This window comes from Rattus norvegicus, chromosome 4 (genome assembly GCF_021556685.1).
Source record: "Rattus norvegicus strain SHRSP/BbbUtx chromosome 4, alternate assembly SHRSP_T2T, whole genome shotgun sequence".
In the NCBI taxonomy this organism is placed as follows: Eukaryota; Metazoa; Chordata; class Mammalia; order Rodentia; family Muridae; genus Rattus; species Rattus norvegicus.
In genome coordinates this window covers 90,675,741-90,693,085 of record NC_141537.1, presented here as the reverse complement: position 1 = coordinate 90,693,085, position 17,345 = coordinate 90,675,741, and the positions used below count along the sequence as shown (strand labels likewise).

Below are 17,345 nucleotides of genomic sequence, written 5' to 3'. Positions count from 1 at the left end.
GGAGAATAAGATAAGTAGATTGATGTCTTTTACTTTCAGCATCTTGTACAGTGCTTTCTATGACTATGAGAGCTGGCCAGCAGAGGGGAAGCTTCCAGCTCTGATCCTCATTGACTTCTCTAAGGCCTGCATTCAGGTTGTTTTGTGTCTTCAGCAGCATAGCCTTATCATCTACTTGTAACTGACAACAAAGAAAAATGTACACAGAACCTGTAGTGTTTGGGGGCTTTACTTAGGTCTTCATGATAAACAACTCAAGAAAATATCCCACTCCTAGAATTTGGTGTTTGGTATAATAAACTATGGCTTTTGGAGAAATTTTGTTCAGCCACATATTTTTTTAAATACATCTATGCTATTTTTATTTAAAATGGAATTCTGGGATATATTTTATATTAGAAGCACTTAGCATAATCAGATGTTTGCCTAAATGAACCTTTCCCTATTATATCAAAGTTCTTTTAAATCTCTTCCTTTGTCTTTATTTTCTCCATCTTTATGATTTGCTCTAGAGCAACTGTGTTGCTTCCTTTATTAATGGGTTGATTAACACTTCCTGACATGATAACAAAATACAGGTCTCATCCAAAACATATGTTAGCTTAAGAGCAGTGGGAGTGTGGGGGTCAAATCTTGACTTGTTGCTTTCAGTGTTATAGGTGTAGACATCAGGTACTTTATGCTATTTGTGACTATTATGAAGGATGTCATTTTTCTAGTTTATTTTTCTGCCTGTTTAGCCTTTGAGTAGAGGAAAGCTACTGATTTGTTTGAGTTAATTTTATGCCCATCCACTTTGCTGAAGTTGTTTATCAGGCTTCTTAGCTCTCTGGTGGAACTTTTGGGGTCACAAGTATATTATCATGTCATCTGCAAATAGTGATATTTTGACTTCTTCCTTTCCCATGTAGATCCCTTTTCCCTCTTTTTGTTGTCTGATTGCTCTGGCTAGGACTTCAAGTACTATATTGAATAAGGAGGGAGAGAGTGGGCAGCCTTATCTAGTCCCTGATTTTAGTGGGATTGCTTCAAGTTTCTCACCATTTAGTTTGATGATAGCTACTGGTTTGTTGTATGTTGCTTTTACTATGTTTAGGTATGGGCCTTGAATTCCTGATCTTTCCAAGACTTTTATCATGAAGGGGTGTTGAATTTTGTCAAATGTTTTCTCAGTGTCTAATGAGATGGTCATGTGGTCTTTTTCTTTGTGTTTGTTTACATAGCGAATTACATTGATGGATTTTCATATATTGAACCATCCCTGTATCTATGGGATGAAACCTACTTGATCATGATGGAGGATTGTTTTGATGTGCTCTTAGATTCAGTTTGCAAGAATTTTATTGAATATTTTTGCATCGATATTAATAAGGGAAATTGGTCTGAAGTTCTCTCTCTTTGTTGGGTCTTTGATTAGCCCTTACCATTGAAAATATCACTATATACTGTTGCAACTGTCTTTCAGAAACACCAATTTTCTTTTACCTTCATGAAATTTTGAAGCAAGGTCATCTTTTATTTTACCGTATTCATCCTGGCAGTTAATACATTATGTTCTTATGCTAATGACACTGTGAAGGTTACAAACAATTGCTTACAGTGGACAATAATTTCCAAGGTCAGTTGGAAATTCTGATCAGTTCTGACCTTAACTTCTTGTTTTCACGAACAGTCCATGCTTTCTGTATTGTAACTTTGCCACCAAGGATTATCCTCTACAAAATACTTTGTGGAAAACTTCAGTGGAAGTTATGATATAAGATGTGCATGGGGGAACAGGGAAGATGCAAACCATACATTGGAACCAAGTAGAGTGCAAGCTATGGATGGGGAGACAGTTATGATACAGGCTATGCATTAAGGGCCAGGAAGTTGCAAGATCATCATGAGGGCCAGATAGGTTGGAAACCAGGTAACTTGAAAGCTATATTTTAGGAACTAGGAAGATGCAAGATATGTATGCATGGAGGTGGCAGGTAGGATACAAGCTATGCATTTGGGCGCAGCCAGGATGGGATCTATACATTAAGGGTTAGAAGGATTCAAGCTGTGCATTAAGGAATTGGTAGAATTCAAATTATTTATGGGGTGAGGGCAGGTTGTATGAAAGTTGTGCATTAAATGCAATGTGAGATGCAGGCTATGCATTAGAGGCCAGGTATGATGCAAGGTATACAGTAAGGTCCAAGTAGCATGCATGTTATACATTAAAGTCCAGGTAGTGTACAAGCTATGCAAAGGAAGCCAGGTGCTATTGCAGCACAGATCTCTCTGAAAAAGAGAAGGTACATGTTTGATATCCTTGCTACAGGATTTGGACTACTTGCTCTGTAGGAAAAATGACTGATGAGCCTGTATTTTGCATGGCCACTATATCTGTACCGACACCTCAACCTACCCTAGATCTTCTATCTTTGCCCTTCTTACAGGTGTTTTCCACAGACTGGTTACCTGTCAGTGGTTTTTTTATAAGTAAAGAAATTCTTGCTTTTTTATTTAGATGACATCTCTCTTTTTTGAGTGTGAATTTATATTTTAAAAAATAAAAGATTAACTCTCCTGGAACATGCTCACAGATAAACTTTTGGACACGTCTGTGGTTTAAATTTTATTATAAAAATTATGGGTCATTTATGATTTGATGGAACCCTTTCCTACAAACTAATATTTGAATGTCTTAAAATAAAAGATAGATAAAGATAATTCCTCAAGAATTTGTCAAATAGAGTACCTAAATGAATGCCAAGGGAGTACAATCTTTAGCACACGAAAAGGTAGTACTAGGAAACACAAACACATGTACTGTGTTTTTAAAAAGTAACCAACCATTAATCATTTACATCTTGGTTGGTATTATGCTTAAAGTTGACATAGATGGATTTTTATTGTTTGTAGTACATGGTAAACACAGAAAGAAATTTCTATGCAACATCCAGAGTTATCTGGCTGAACTTTGAAGGGCAAACACAGTTAGCCCCTTGTATGCATGGACACTCACAGTCTGTGAGATTCTCTTCTACTCATTCAGGAATATCAGAGTTAGCAACCCTTAGAATTAGCCTTCCGTATTGTCTCATTCAGTTTATAACATAAATCTCACAGTTTACATTAAAAAATGCACTGAACATGCGCTTTACTATATTTCCTTTACATGAGTTGTCTAAAAAGTATTTAAACATCAGGGGGAGGGGTTCATTGTGTCACTTGCTTCTCACAATTATATACAAATAAAATGATCTCTCTGCTGTCTTTTCTCACTAAAGCTAGTTGATGCTAAGAAGTGGTGTGGATAACATGCCCATAGTCACAAAAGTTTGATAACTTACATGTTGCATTTGTAATGTGCATCTTGTGATCAAGTCCTGGTGTTGAAATACCACACAACAAAAACACACACACACACACACACACACACACACACACACACACACACACACACACTTCTTCCATGTATAATACTGTTAGAGTAATATATTAGGAACAGTTTGAATTTTGTTGAAAGTATGAGGAAATTGGATTCTCTGGGTTTGTAAACAGATGTTGGTGATATCAGTACATCAGGATAAGATTGTCTATAAGCTGCCCTGCCCAGCTGCCAAAACATGATTTTTAGAGTCTGATCTTGCCTTAGTATTAACTGTTGTTTCTTTCCTCTGTCAACCTGTCCTTCATGTCTATGATTAAAGCAGAAGGAGATAGCATTTAAACAGAACATATTGTCCACAGAAGCTAAGCATCCTTTGATCTCTTCAAATTAGCCCATTTAGGCTCCAGTTACATCTCTGTTCTTTGAATATTTGCTGAACTCTATCATTCAGTAATTACTTTGGTGGAACAAACGGGAAAGAACAAAAAGGCCTTTGATGGAGAAAACAAAGAAGGCACATCATGTCAGACTGAATGCTATGATGTCAGCACTGTGGAGAGATAATCTGAAATTTTGTCCAATCTAATCTTTGGCTTCTTTTTTAACTTCAAGTATGTATAATTTCCAGATTTCCAAAGAAAACTATTTCTTTGGGAGCATTTATAAATGAATTTATTGGAGCCAGAAATATAGCTTAGTCATTAAGAGCATATGTTTTTCTTCCAGGGGACCCAAGTTTATGTTCTAGCATCTGTATGGAGAATCACAATTGTCTACAGCTCAAGCTTCTGGGAATGTGATGCTTTCTTCTGCCCTCTGTTTTCACCACACATGCATAGTGCACAGACCTACACACAGGGCAAATATCCCTACACATAAAATAAAATAAAACAATGAATTACAAAACACATGGACTTTGCCTTAACAAATTTAGGGAAAACCATAATGATGTGTCTGTATATTAGTTCCACTTTCTTGGAACATTTTTACTTTCGGATTCAAGTGTTGTGTGGATTCTGTCCACAAACAATGTCCTGTTAAACATTACACCAAAATTAAGTCGTCCGTATTAGAGAATTATCATGATTTCAGAAAAAAAATAGAATATTTTGCCATTATTTGATTCATCATTACCAGTTCACTACAAATCATTGCTACTATAACGTTGTGCTCATGGAGAGAACTTAGGGTCTTTTGCTTTGCAACTTCCTGGGTAATGAGTTACTTGGGCAAAAGCTTTGAAAGCTTCAGATTGGTAACCCATGTTTGCATGATGTTTTTCTCTGGTGGTTTGGTACAGTTTGGCTCGGTAATTCTGAAGAATGCACTTCTGAGAACACTTCTTGTAGCGCCTTGAAGATATACCTGACATAAGTTTTTTTTTTCAAGTTATGCTTCAGTAGTGAAAATACTATCTTACTGTGCTTTCACTTCCCTGTCTGTAGGGTGAAGAAGGGTACCCACAAGAGGGAATCCTGGAAGACATGCCTGTGGACCCTAGCAGTGAGGCTTATGAAATGCCTTCAGAGGTAAATGCTTACAAACAGAAAACCAAGAAAAATACCCTTAGGTATTTTCTTAGGTACCTTCAGAGGTAAATGCCTATGTGCAACACTCAGCCACTATCACATCTCCCTCATATTATGGTTTGGGTAGTTCAATCATAAAAAGGGTTTTGAGAAAATGATTTTAATCCTTGTGGAAGAGGGTAAGGGATATGGCAGGTCAAAGGAAGAACATTTTAGAACATTCTAGCGCAAGAGGTTACCAGAAACAAAGGCATATGAAAATGCCTGAGCAACAATGGGCAGTTATGAATCATGTTTAGAAAACATAAAATATGATAGATTAAGGCTGAAGACATAATTAAGGTTATAGACAAACTGTAGAGTCCCAAGTTAACTTTGTCATTTAAGTTTATATTGACATTTGAAAAAGAGTTTGATAATAGGTTTAGTTTAACAGTAGAATCCTGATATAATCAATTAATTGAGGAAGTACCATTCCTGTTATGAATGTTACCTAGATTTTGTCCAGGAGGCTCAGGCTTTAGAATAAATGAGCCTGTGTGGAAACCTCTCATGAAGGTGGGGTTTCCTAATGGGGGAGAAAGGAGAAGGATGAGCTCTGGAGGAGGCTTTATGCAGCTCACCTAGGTGTTCACGGCTCACAACGCAGAGCAAAGGAGAAAATCAGAGCCCCAGCCAATTCATACTGCAGCACGAAATCACAGATCAAAGGATATATCTAGAATTAGGCCTAATAATCTGTGATGACCCCTATAACGTACAGATGCTACGTATGGAAAAACCAATACATGTTCATGACAGATAAGCCCCAAACACTGAGCTGAGGATCAATTTTATCTGATTGAAAGGCTGATCCCTCCCTCCTGTGAAGCAGACAATTGATAACTGTCACCTCACTGACAAGGCATGCTCTTATTTTTTTCCTGATATTAGGAAGGCTACCAAGACTATGAGCCTGAAGCCTAAGAATGTCGTTGCACCTACTGTCCTAAGATCTGCCCAGGTGTTCTTCCATGGCGTACAAGTGCTCAGTTCCAACGTGCCCAGTCATGACCTTTTCTCAAAGCTGTACAGTGTATTTCAAAGTCTTCCATCAGCAGTGATTGGAGTCCTGTACCTGCCCCTCAGCATCCCGGTGCTCCCCTCTCACTACAGTGAATACATGGTAGCAGGCTCTTGTGTGCTGTGGATATTGTTGTGGCTTCAAACCTAAAATGTTAGAAGAAACTTAAAACACCTAAGTGACTACCACTTATTTCTAACTCTTCACCGTTTTTTGTTGCTGTTCTCAAGAAGTTGTGATTTGCTATAAGACTTTTAGATGTCCTTAATGATTCTTTCTGTCTAAGGAGAATGATGTGCTGTGAAATTTGTTAATATATATTTTAAAATATGTGAGCATGAGACTATGCACCTATAAATATTAATTTATGAATTTTACAGTTTTGTGACGTGTTTTATTAACTTGTGTTTGTATATAAATGGTGGAAATTAAAATAAAATAAAATATTATCTCATTGCAAAACCTTTTCCCTGTTTTACTTTAGTAACAAAATCATGCGTATCAGGAGCATGAACATGAAATAACAGCTGACAAAATGAACTAGAATGTAAAGTCTTAACACTATCTTGAAGAATTGGGAAGTGTTAGAGATGGAACTCTCTCCTGCAGGAGGAATTCTCCAGTGCCATTGCCCACAGCCAGCTTGATATACAGTCCTGCTCAGAGCTGTGGGAGCACTGAGAAACACTTCATTGGAACTGAAAGGTGTGAGGGATAGCGACTACAGCCCTTTTACATATTCATAAGACATATTAGCATATCCAAGGCAGGCTGTGGAAGAACCTGCTTAATTTATTGCATGTACACACGTGTGTGTGTGTGTGTGTGTGTGTGTGTGTGTGTGTGTGTGTGTGTGTGTGTAAGGAAGAACTCAGGAAGTACCTTTCCCATTCCCCATCCCTCCTCCACCTGTTTCTATGAATGTGCTCCCATTCACACCCACCCACTCACACCTCAACACCCTGGCATTCTCCTACACTGGGAAAAAGAGCCTTCACAATACCAAAAGCTTCTCCTCCTGTTAATGCCAGAGGAGGCCATCTTTTGCTACACATGCGACTGGAGCCAACGGTCTCTCCATGTGTACCCATTGGTGCTTTAGTCCCAGGGAGCTTTGGGGAGGAGGTAATCAACCAGCCAGTTCTTCTCTTAAGCAGTGTCTGACTGTTGGTATAGAAGCAGTTAATTAGTTATTGTTGCTTTGCTTTGTTTTATCCTAAGCATTGATTTTTCACTCAACACCTAAAAGTGGTTTCTCAGTGCACACGTGCCCTGATAAGGGTCCTGCCCCTGACTAGTGCAGTCTGAGGATGCCTCTTAACTAAAGCTCTAGCTTTTCAGCTTGAAATCCCAAGTCAGAGCTGTTTGATCTGTAATGAGTCCACCAACGACTTTAAAGAAAGCCTTCCACAGCAATCTTGGACACACGGCTGGCCGCACAACACAATCAAGTGGACACGTTGGACTTTTAACTCGTGTCTCTTTCAAAAGTCTCTCTCCTAGATTGTAAGATGCAAGTAACTTGTGTAACTATTTGTGATGTATTGAAATATATAAATTCAGTGTCATACAACTAGTACACTACTAATAATCTATTCAGAGACAGGAGGATCATGGGTTTGAGACACTGTCTCAGGAAACATATACTGGTAGTTTCTGTCTACAATTCCTGGCAGAATACCTTAAAAGCATTGAGATTTTTGTGAGCCATATGGTTGCTAAGTGTATCTCTTAGTCTAATAGCTAATCTGCCCATCTGTCTGTCTGTCTGTCTGTCTGTCTGTCTGCCTGCCTGTCTATCATCAATGGTTTGGGCATAGTTTCCAATGCTGAAAAATTTCCTGACTCTTGTTCTGGTGAAATACATACAATTTGGCTTCTGAAGCTGGCTGATATATAAGAGAGAAGCACTGTATTTTCCTCAATCAGCACAAGGATGGCAGAAGACATCGCTGTAAGAAAGATGGGCAAAATGAAGAGCAAACTTAGCAAACCAAAGTTTGTCATGATAGATGAGTATTCAGGAGTTGAGGGCTAAAAATACAAACTATATTTTTATGGTTGAATTTTGTGGAAAAATAAAGTTTTATAGAACTATGGTTAAATTAAAATGCCATACAACCTAATGGCAAGATACAACCTAATGCTGACAAATCCTGTGTGTATTTTTCTTGTTTGTTAGCATTCTTTCCTTTGGAGGTGGGTGGGTATTACTTGAGGGTTTTCAGGAATGGAAAGATAAAAGTGGGGGCAATTTCAGATTCCAAAGTTTTTTCTTTCCTTCAATTCCAAATACACAGCATGCCAAAGTGTGAACACATTTCAAGGCACATGTTCTGAGTCTTGGCCTTGGCCAGCAGAAATGTCAAACCATGTTTAGAAACCTAAAGCTTTCAAACCCTATTCCAGTCCTTTAGGAAGGAAAAAGATCTAGAACTTAAGATCCATCTTTACGGGGTTGGGGATTTAGCTCAGTGGTAGAGCGCTTGCCTAGGAAGCGCAAGGCCCTGGGTTCGGTCCCCAGCTCCGGAAAAAAAAAAAAAAAAAAAAAAAAAACCAAAGATCCATCTTTACTACTTCGTTGTAAAAGTCCCTATGTCAGGGCTTAGACAGCTTCTAAGCAAGTGAGGATCCAGAGATGTCCTGAGGTTCACAGCCCACACCCATCATCTTGCCCTTTGAGCCTTCCTTATTTGGCTTTATCTTTTTAAAAAAAAAAAAAAACCTGATAATATACTGAGTAAGTTGTGAACCCCTCCTGAAAATCATCAAAACTAAGCAGAGACTCTTGGGAACCTCTAATTAAGGAACCAAGTCAGAAGGCAGGAGTAACGAGAAGACCTAGCTAGTACTTGCTACTGGCATCTGATATTGGAGACAGTTTTTGGGGACACTTTAGCCTGAGGGCAATATTTTTTATTTTATTTTTACAAGCAACAGTGTTATGTAAACCTATCCCAAGGAAGAAAATATATTCTTCTTACTGAAAACTCAGCACATCGCTCCTGGCATTGCCCCGGGGAAGCTGTATTTCTATGTGGGATGAGTATGCCTGCTTTCTTCTTTCTGGTTTGGGTTTTGCAGCACATCAGGACTGGCCTGATCATTCTAGCTCTGTCCCTATACTTTCAGAATATTTCTGAATATACTTTCGGGAATCATTATTTGCCTAATGTAGATTTAAGGATGATTTTAATGCATAATTTTAGGTCATTTAATTCTTTTTTTTTTGATTTTTTTTTATTAACTTGAGTATTTCTTATATACATTTCGAGTGTTATTCCCTTTCCCGGTTTCCGGGCAAACATCCCCCTCCACCCTCCCCTTCCTTATGGGTGTTCCCCTCCCAACCCTCCCCCCATTGCCGCCCTCCCCCCATAGACTAGTTCACTGGGGGTTCAGTCTTAGCAGGACCCAGGGCTTCCCCTTCCACTGGTGCTCTTACTAGGATATTCATTGCTACCTATGGGGTCAGAGTCCAGGGTCAGTCCATGTATAGTCTTTAGGTAGAGGCTTAGTCCCTGGAAGCTCTGGTTGCTTGGCATTGTTGTACTTTTGGGGTCTCGAGCCCCTTCAAGCTCTTCCAGTTCTTTCTCTGATTCCTTCAATAGGGGACCTATTCTCAGTTCAGTGGTTTGCTGCTGGCATTCGCCTCTATATTTGCTGTATTCTGGCTGTGTCTCTCAGGAGCGATCTACATCCTGCTCCTGTCGGTCTGCACTTCTTTGCTTCATCCATCTTGTCTAATTGGGTGGCTGTATATGTATGGGCCACATGTGGGGCAGGCTCTGAATGGGTGTTCCTTCAGTCTCTGTTTTAATCTTTGCCTCTCCCTTCCCTGCCAAGGGTATTCTTTTTCCTCATTTAAAGAAGGAGTGAAGCATTCACATTTTGATCATCCGTCTTGAGTTTCGTTTGTTCTAGGGATCTAGGGTAATTCAAGCATTTGGGCTAATAGCCACTTATCAATGAGTGCATACCATGTATGTCTTTCTGTGATTGGTTTAGCTCACTCAGGATGATATTTTCCAGTTCCAACCATTTGCCTACGAATTTCATAAACTCGTTGTTTTTGATAGCTGAGTAATATTCCATTGTGTAGATGTACCACATTTTCTGTATCCATTCCTCTGTTGAAGGGCATCTGGGTTCTTTCCATTTTCTGGCTATTATAAATAAGGCTGCGATGAACATAGTGGAGCACGTGTCTCTTTTATATGTTGAGGCATCTTTTGGGTATATGCCCAAGAGAGGTATAGCTGGATCCTCAGGCAGTTCAATGTCCAATTTTCTGAGGAACCTCCACACTGATTTCCAGAATGGTTTTACCAGTCTGCAATCCCACCAACAATGGAGGAGTGTTCCTCTTTCTCCACATCCTCGCCAGCATCTGCTGTCACCTGAGTTTTTGATCTTAGCCATTCTCACTGGTGTGAGGTGAAATCTCAGGGTTGTTTTGATTTGCATTTCCCTTATGACTAAAGATGTTGAACATTTCTTTAGGTGTTTCTCAGCCATTCGGCATTCCTCAGCTGTGAATTCTTTGTTTAGCTCTGAACCCCATTTTTAATAGGGTTATTTGTTTCCCTGCGGTCTAACTTCTTGAGTTCTTTGTATATTTTGGATATAAGGCCTCTATCTGTTGTAGGATTGGTAAAGATCTTTTCCCAATCTGTCTGTTGCCGTTTTGTCCTAACCACAGTGTCCTTTGCCTTACAGAAGCTTTGCAGTTTTGTGAGATCCCATGTGTCGATTCTTGATCTTAGAGCATAAGCCATTGGTGTTTTGTTCAGGAAATTTTTTCCAGTGCCCATGTGTTCCAGATGCTTCCCTAGTTTTTCTTCTATTAGTTTGAGTGTGTCTGGTTTGATGTGGAGGTCCTTGATCCACTTGGACTTAAGCTTTGTACAGGGTGATAAGCATGGATCGATCTGCATTCTTCTACATGTTGCCCTCCAGTTGAACCAGCACCATTTGCTGAAAATGCTATCTTTTTTCCATTGGATGGTTTTGGCTCCTTTGTCAAAAATCAAGTGACCATAGGTGTGTGGGTTCATTTCTGGGTCTTCAATTCTATTCCATTGGTCTATCTGTCTGTCTCTGTACCAATACCATGCAGTTTTTATCACTATTGCTCTGTAATACTGCTTGAGTTCAGGGATAGTGATTCCCCCTGAAGTCCTTTTATTGTTGAGGATAGCTTTAGCTATCCTGGGTTTTTTGTTATTCCAGATGAATTTGCAAATTGTTCTGTCTAACTCTTTGAAGAATTGGATTGGTATTTTGATGGGGATTGCATGAATCTGTAGATTGCTTTTGGTAAAATGGCCATTTTTACCATATTAATCCTGCCAATCCATGAGCATGGGAGATCTTTCCATCTTCTGAGGTCTTCTTCAATTTCTTTCCTCAGTGTCTTGAAGTTCTTATTGTACAGATCTTTTACTTGCTTGGTTAAAGTCACACCGAGGTACTTTATATTATTTGGGTCTATTATGAAGGGTGTCGTTTCCCTAATTTCTTTCTCGGCTTGTTTCTCTTTTGTATAGAGGAAGGCAACTGATTTATTTGAGTTAATTTTATACCCAGCCACTTTGCTGAAGTTGTTTATCAGCTTTAGTAGTTCTCTGGTGGAACTTTTGGGATCACTTAAATATACTATCATGTCATCTGCAAATAGTGATATTTTGACCTCTTCTTTTCCGATCTGTATCCCTTTGATCTCCTTTTGTTGTCTGATTGCTCTCTCTAGAACTTCAAGAACTATATTGAATAAGTAGGGAGATAGTGGGCAGCCTTGTCTAGTCCCTGATTTTAATGGGATTGCTTCAAGTTTCTCTCCATTTAGTTTAATGTTAGCAACTGGTTTGCTGTATATGGCTTTTACTATGTTTAGGTATGGGCCTTGAATTCCTATTCTTTCCAGGACTTTTATCATGAAGGGGTGTTGAATTTTGTCAAATGCTTTCTCAGCATCTAATGAAATGATCATGTGGTTCTGTTCTTTCAGTTTGTTTATATAATGGATCACGTTGATGGTTTTCCGTATATTAAACCATCCCTGCATGCCTGGATGAAGCCTACTTGATCATGGTGGATGATTGTTTTGATGTGCTCTTGAATTCGGTTTGCCAGAATTTTATTGAGTATTTTTGCGTCGATATTCATAAGGGAAATTGGTCTGAAGTTCTCTTTCTTTGTTGTGTCTTTGTCTGGTTTAGGTATAAGAGTAATTGTGGCTTCGTAGAAGGAATTCGGTAGGGCTCCATCTGTTTCAATTTTGTGGAATAGTTTGGATAATATTGGTATGAGGTCTTCTATGAAGGTTTGATAGAATTCTGCACTAAACCCGTCTGGACCTGGGCTCATTTTGGTTGGGAGACCTTTAATGACTGCTTCTATTTCCTTAGGAGTTATGGGGTTGTTTAACTGGTTTATCTGTTCCTGATTTAACTTCGGTACCTGGTATCTGTCTAGGAAATTGTCCATTTCCTGAAGATTTTCAAATTTTGTTGAATATAGGTTTTTATAGTAAGATCTGATGATTTTTTGAATTTCCTCCGAATCTGTAGTTATGTCTCCCTTTTCATTTCTGATTTTGTTAATTTGGACGCACTCTCTGTGTCCTCTCGTTAGTCTGGCTAAGGGTTTATCTATCTTGTTGATTTTCTCAAAGAACCAACTTTTGGTTCTGTTGATTCTTTCTATGGTCCTTTTTGTTTCTACTTGGTTGATTTCAGCTCTGAGTTTGATTATTTCCTGCCTTCTACTCCTCCTGGGTGTATTTGCTTCTTTTTGTTCTAGAGCTTTTAGGTGTGCTGTCAAGCTACTGACATATGCTCTTTCCTGTTTCTTTCTGCAGGCACTCAGCGCTATGAGTTTTCCTCTTAGCACAGCTTTCATTGTGTCCCATAAGTTTGAGTATGTTGTATCTTCATTTTCATTAAATTCTAAAAAGTTTTTAATTTCTTTCTTTATTTCTTCCTTGACCAGGTTATCATTGAGTAGAGCATTGTTCAATTTCCACGTATATGTGGGCATTCTTCCCTTATTGTTATTGAAGACCAGTTTTAGGCCGTGGTGGTCCGATAGCACACATGGGATTATTTCTATCTTTCTGTACCTGTTGAGGCCCGTTTTTGACCAATTATATGGTCAATTTTGGAGAAAGTACCATGAGGAGCTGAGAAGAAAGTATATCCTTTTGCTTTAGGATAGAATGTTCTATAAATATCCGTTAAGTCCATTTGGCTCATGACTTCTCTTAGTCTGTCTACATCACTGTTTAATTTCTGTTTCCATGATCTGTCCATTGATGAGAGTGGGGTGTTGAAATCTCCCACTATTATTGTGTGAGGTGCAATGTGTGTTTTGAGCTTTAGTAAGGTTTCTTTTACGTATGTAGGTGCCCTTGTATTTGGGGCATAGATATTTAGGATTGAGTGTTCATCTTGGTTGATTTTTCCTTTGATGAATATGAAGTGTCCTTCCTTATCTTTTTTGATGACTTTTAGTTGGAAATTGATTTTATTTGATATTAGAATGGCTACTCCAGCTTGCTTCTTCTGACCATTTGCTTGGAAAGTTGTTTTCCAGCCTTTCACTCTGAGGTAGTGTCTGTCTTTGTCTCTGAGGTGTGTTTCCTGTAGGCAGCAGAATGTAGGGTCCTCGTTGCATATCCAGTTTGTTAATCTATGTCTTTTTATTGGGGAGTTGAGGCCATTGATATTGAGAGATATTAAGGAATAGTGATTATTGCTTCCCGTTATATTCATATTTGGATGTGAGGTTATGTTTGTGTGCTTTCATTCTCTTTGTTTTGTTGCCAAGACGATTAGTTTCTTGCTTCTTCTAGGGTATAGCTTGCCTCCTTATGTTGGGCTTTACCATTTATTATCCTTTGTAGTGCTGGATTTGTAGAAAGATATTGTGTAAATTTGGTTTTGTCATGGAATATCTTGGTTTCTCCATCAATGTTAATTGAGAGTTTTGCTGGATACAGTAATCTGGGCTGGCATTTGTGTTCTCTTAGGGTCTGTATGACATCAGTCCAGGATCTTCTGGCCTTCATAGTTTCTGGCGAGAAGTCTGGTGTGATTCTGATAGGTCTCCCTTTATATGTTACTTGACCTTTTTCCCTTACTGCTTTTAATATTCTTTCTTTATTTTGTGCGTTTGGTGTTTTGACAATTATGTGACGGGAGGTGTTTCTTTTCTGGTCCAATCTATTTGGAGTTCTGTAGGCTTCTTGTATGTCTATGGGTATCTCTTTTTTTAGGTTAGGGAAGTTTTCTTCTATGATTTTGTTGAAGATATTTACTGGTCCTTTGAGCTGGGAGTCTTCACTCTCTTCTATACCTATTATCCTTAGGTTTGATCTTCTCATTGAGTCCTGGATTTCCTGTATGTTTTGGACCAGTAGCTTTTTCCGCTTTACATTATCTTTGACAGTTGAGTCAATGATTTCTATGGAATCTTCTGCTCCTGAGATTCTCTCTTCCATCTCTTGTATTCTGTTGGTGAAGCTTGTATCTACAGCTCCTTGTCTCTTCTTTTGGTTTTCTATATCCAGGGTTGTTTCCATGTGTTCTTTCTTGATTGCTTCTATTTCCATTTTTAATTCCTTCAACTGTTTGATTGTGTTTTCCTGGAATTCTTTCAGGGATTTTTGCGATTCCTCTCTGTAGGCTTTTACTTGTTTATTAATGTTTTCCTGTGCTTCCCTAAGTGTGTTCAGGTCTTTCTTGAAGTCCTCCAGCATCATGATCAAATATGATTTTGAAACTAGACCTTGCTTTTCTGGTGTGTTTGGATATTCCATATTTGTTTTGGTGGGAGAATTGGGCTCTGATGATGGCATGTAGTCTTGGTTTCTGTTGCTTGGGTTCCTGCACTTGCCTCTCGCCATCAGATTATCTCTAGTGTTACTTTGTTCTGCTATTTCTGACAGTGGCTAGACTGTCCTATAAGCCTGTGTGTCAGGAGTGCTGTAGACCTGTTTTCCTCTCTTTCAGTCAGTTATGGGGACAGAGTGTTCTGCTTTCGGGCGTGTAGTTTTTCCTCTCTACAGGTCTTCAGCTGTTCCTGTGGGCCTGTGTCTTGAGTTCACCAGGCAGCTTTCTTGCAGCAGAAAATTTGGTCTTACCTGTGGTCCCGAGGCTCAGGTTTGCTCGTGGGGTGCTGCCCAGGGGATCTCTGCAGCGGCAGCAACCAGGAAGACCTGTGCCGCCCCTTCCGGGAGCTTCAGTGCACCAGGGTTCCAGATGGTCTTTGGCTTTTTCCTCTGGCATCCGAGATGTGTGTGCAGGGAGCAGTCTCTTCTGGTTTCCCAGGCTTGTCTGCCTCTCTGAAGGTTTAGCTCTCCCTCCCACGGGATTTGGGTGCAGAGAACTGTTTATCTGGTCTGTTTCCTTCAGGGTCCGGCGGTGTCTCTGGCAGGGGTCTTGCCGCTCCTGGGCCCTCCCCCACGGGAGCCCAGAGGCCTTATACAGTTTCCTCTTGGGCCAGGGATGTGGGCAGGGTGAGCAGTGTTGGTGGTCTCTTCCGCTCTGCAGCCTCAGGAGTGCCCACCTGACCAGGCGGTTGGGTCTCTCTCTCACCGGGTCTGGGAGCAGAGAGCTGCTGCGGGCCGGGATCCGCGGGTGTGGGACTTCCGGTAAACACAGAACGTGCCAGGTTCTAGAGAAATTCTGCTTCCGTGTGTCCCAAGCTCACCAGGCAGCTTTCTTGCAGCAGAAAATTTGGTCTTACCTGTGGTCCTGAGGCTCAAGTTCGCTCGTGGGGTGCTGCCCAGGGGCTCTCTGCAGCGGCAGCAACCAGGAAGACCTGTGCCGTCCCTTCCGGGAGCTTCAGTGCACCAGGGTTTCAGATGGTCTTTGGCTTTTTCCTCTGGCGTCCGAGATGTGTGTGCAGGGAGCAGTCTCTTCTGGTTTCCCAGGCCTGTCTGCCTCTCTGAAGGTTTAGCTCTCCCTCCCACGGGATTTGGGTGCAGAGAACTGTTTATCCGGTCTGTTTCCTTCAGGGTCCGGCGGTGTCTCTGGCAGGGGTCCTGCCGCTCCTGGGCTCTCCCCCACGGGAGCCCAGAGGCCTTATACAGTTTCCTCTTGGGCCAGGGATGTGGGCAGGGGTGAGCAGTGTTGGTGGTCTCTTCCACTCTGCAGCCTCAGGAGTGCCCACCTGACCAGGCGGTTGGGTCTCTCTCTCACCGGGTCTGGGAGCAGAGAGCTGCTGCGGGCCGGGATCCGTGGGTCAGGTCATTTAATTCTTAAAACAACACCAGAGAATTGAATTTTCTCTCTCGTTTATTACATGAGCAAGATTAAGCTCCTCCTGGCTAAAGCGCTGATCAAGACTGCCTCTCTAGTAAGTGGAAGCACATTGAGTCCCAGCCTTCACAAAGTCTCAGGGAAGAAGGTGTCACTACAGGAAAGAAATGTCTAGATGTCTAAGCAGTAGTGTGGATTCTACTACTCAAGGTACATATACTGGGATGTTTCTATTGTTCTTCAGGTGCCTTTGTGCTATGAGATTTTTATATCTGGAGAGATATTTCTGATATAGGAAATATAGTCACCCATTGATAGATATTTTATTGTAATTAAGTGATGCATTTCCTGATGATCCTCCTCATTTCTTTCCAAATACAAATTTAAATATTGATGTAATCATAACAAAAGTCTATCACAAGGCAAACATTGTCACATCTCCATAGAATCATTGCTATTTGGTGTCTTTCAAATGGCCAAAGAGACAGATAAATTCGTTCCAATTTTAATTGTATTTATTTATCAGTGAAATAGCCTAGTGGATGAATGTATTACCATAGTAAGGGAATGAGCTAAGAATTTCTATTGATTATTGATATTGATATGCTAATATTTTGTGATAAACTCCTAATTTACAGTTACATTTTTATACAGTGAGGCCATATTTTTAATTTTTGCTAAAAATAAGATAGAAGAACTCAAAATGTAGCAGAACATATATAGCATCAGGACTTTTTGAAAGGTGACTCTGCTTCCTATAATCCCAATACACTCATCTAAAATTTATTTTTCTTTGATGCTTCTATGGTCACTGTATTTACCATAGATCTCATATTAGAATCATTTAAAAACATTTTTTTCAAAGGGCTCTACTTTGACTTTATATAACACTAAACAATACAATTTAACTCAAAAATCATGCTGGATTTCCAAGGGGATTTCAGATGTTGCACCAGAAACTAGAGATGAATATCTTGGGCTGATTACTCTTACGAGTCTTATGGAAGTGTATCCTTAGATTCCCTGAAAGGTCAGTGACCAGAAATTCCCATTGCTTCTATAGCAACACAGTAAGACATGATGTCTTAGAAATTTGTTGCATCTTAATTACATTCCTCTTA

The 17,345-nt window shown here is 39.9% G+C and overlaps 1 protein-coding gene across 2 annotated transcripts in view; it reads left to right on the top strand.

The window, feature by feature from the left end:
* Positions 1–6,425, top strand: part of Snca (synuclein alpha) — a 100,933-nt gene extending 94,508 nt beyond the window's left edge. Inside the window, 2 exon segments of one of the 2 annotated variants that reach the window (NM_019169.3) lie at positions 4,813–4,896; positions 5,830–6,425. In NM_019169.3, coding sequence (NP_062042.1) covers positions 4,813–4,896; positions 5,830–5,862 — 117 coding nt within the window. In that variant the 3' untranslated portion in view covers positions 5,863–6,425. 2 annotated transcript variants of the gene reach the window in all.
* The last annotated feature ends 10,920 nt before the right edge of the window (positions 6,426–17,345 follow it).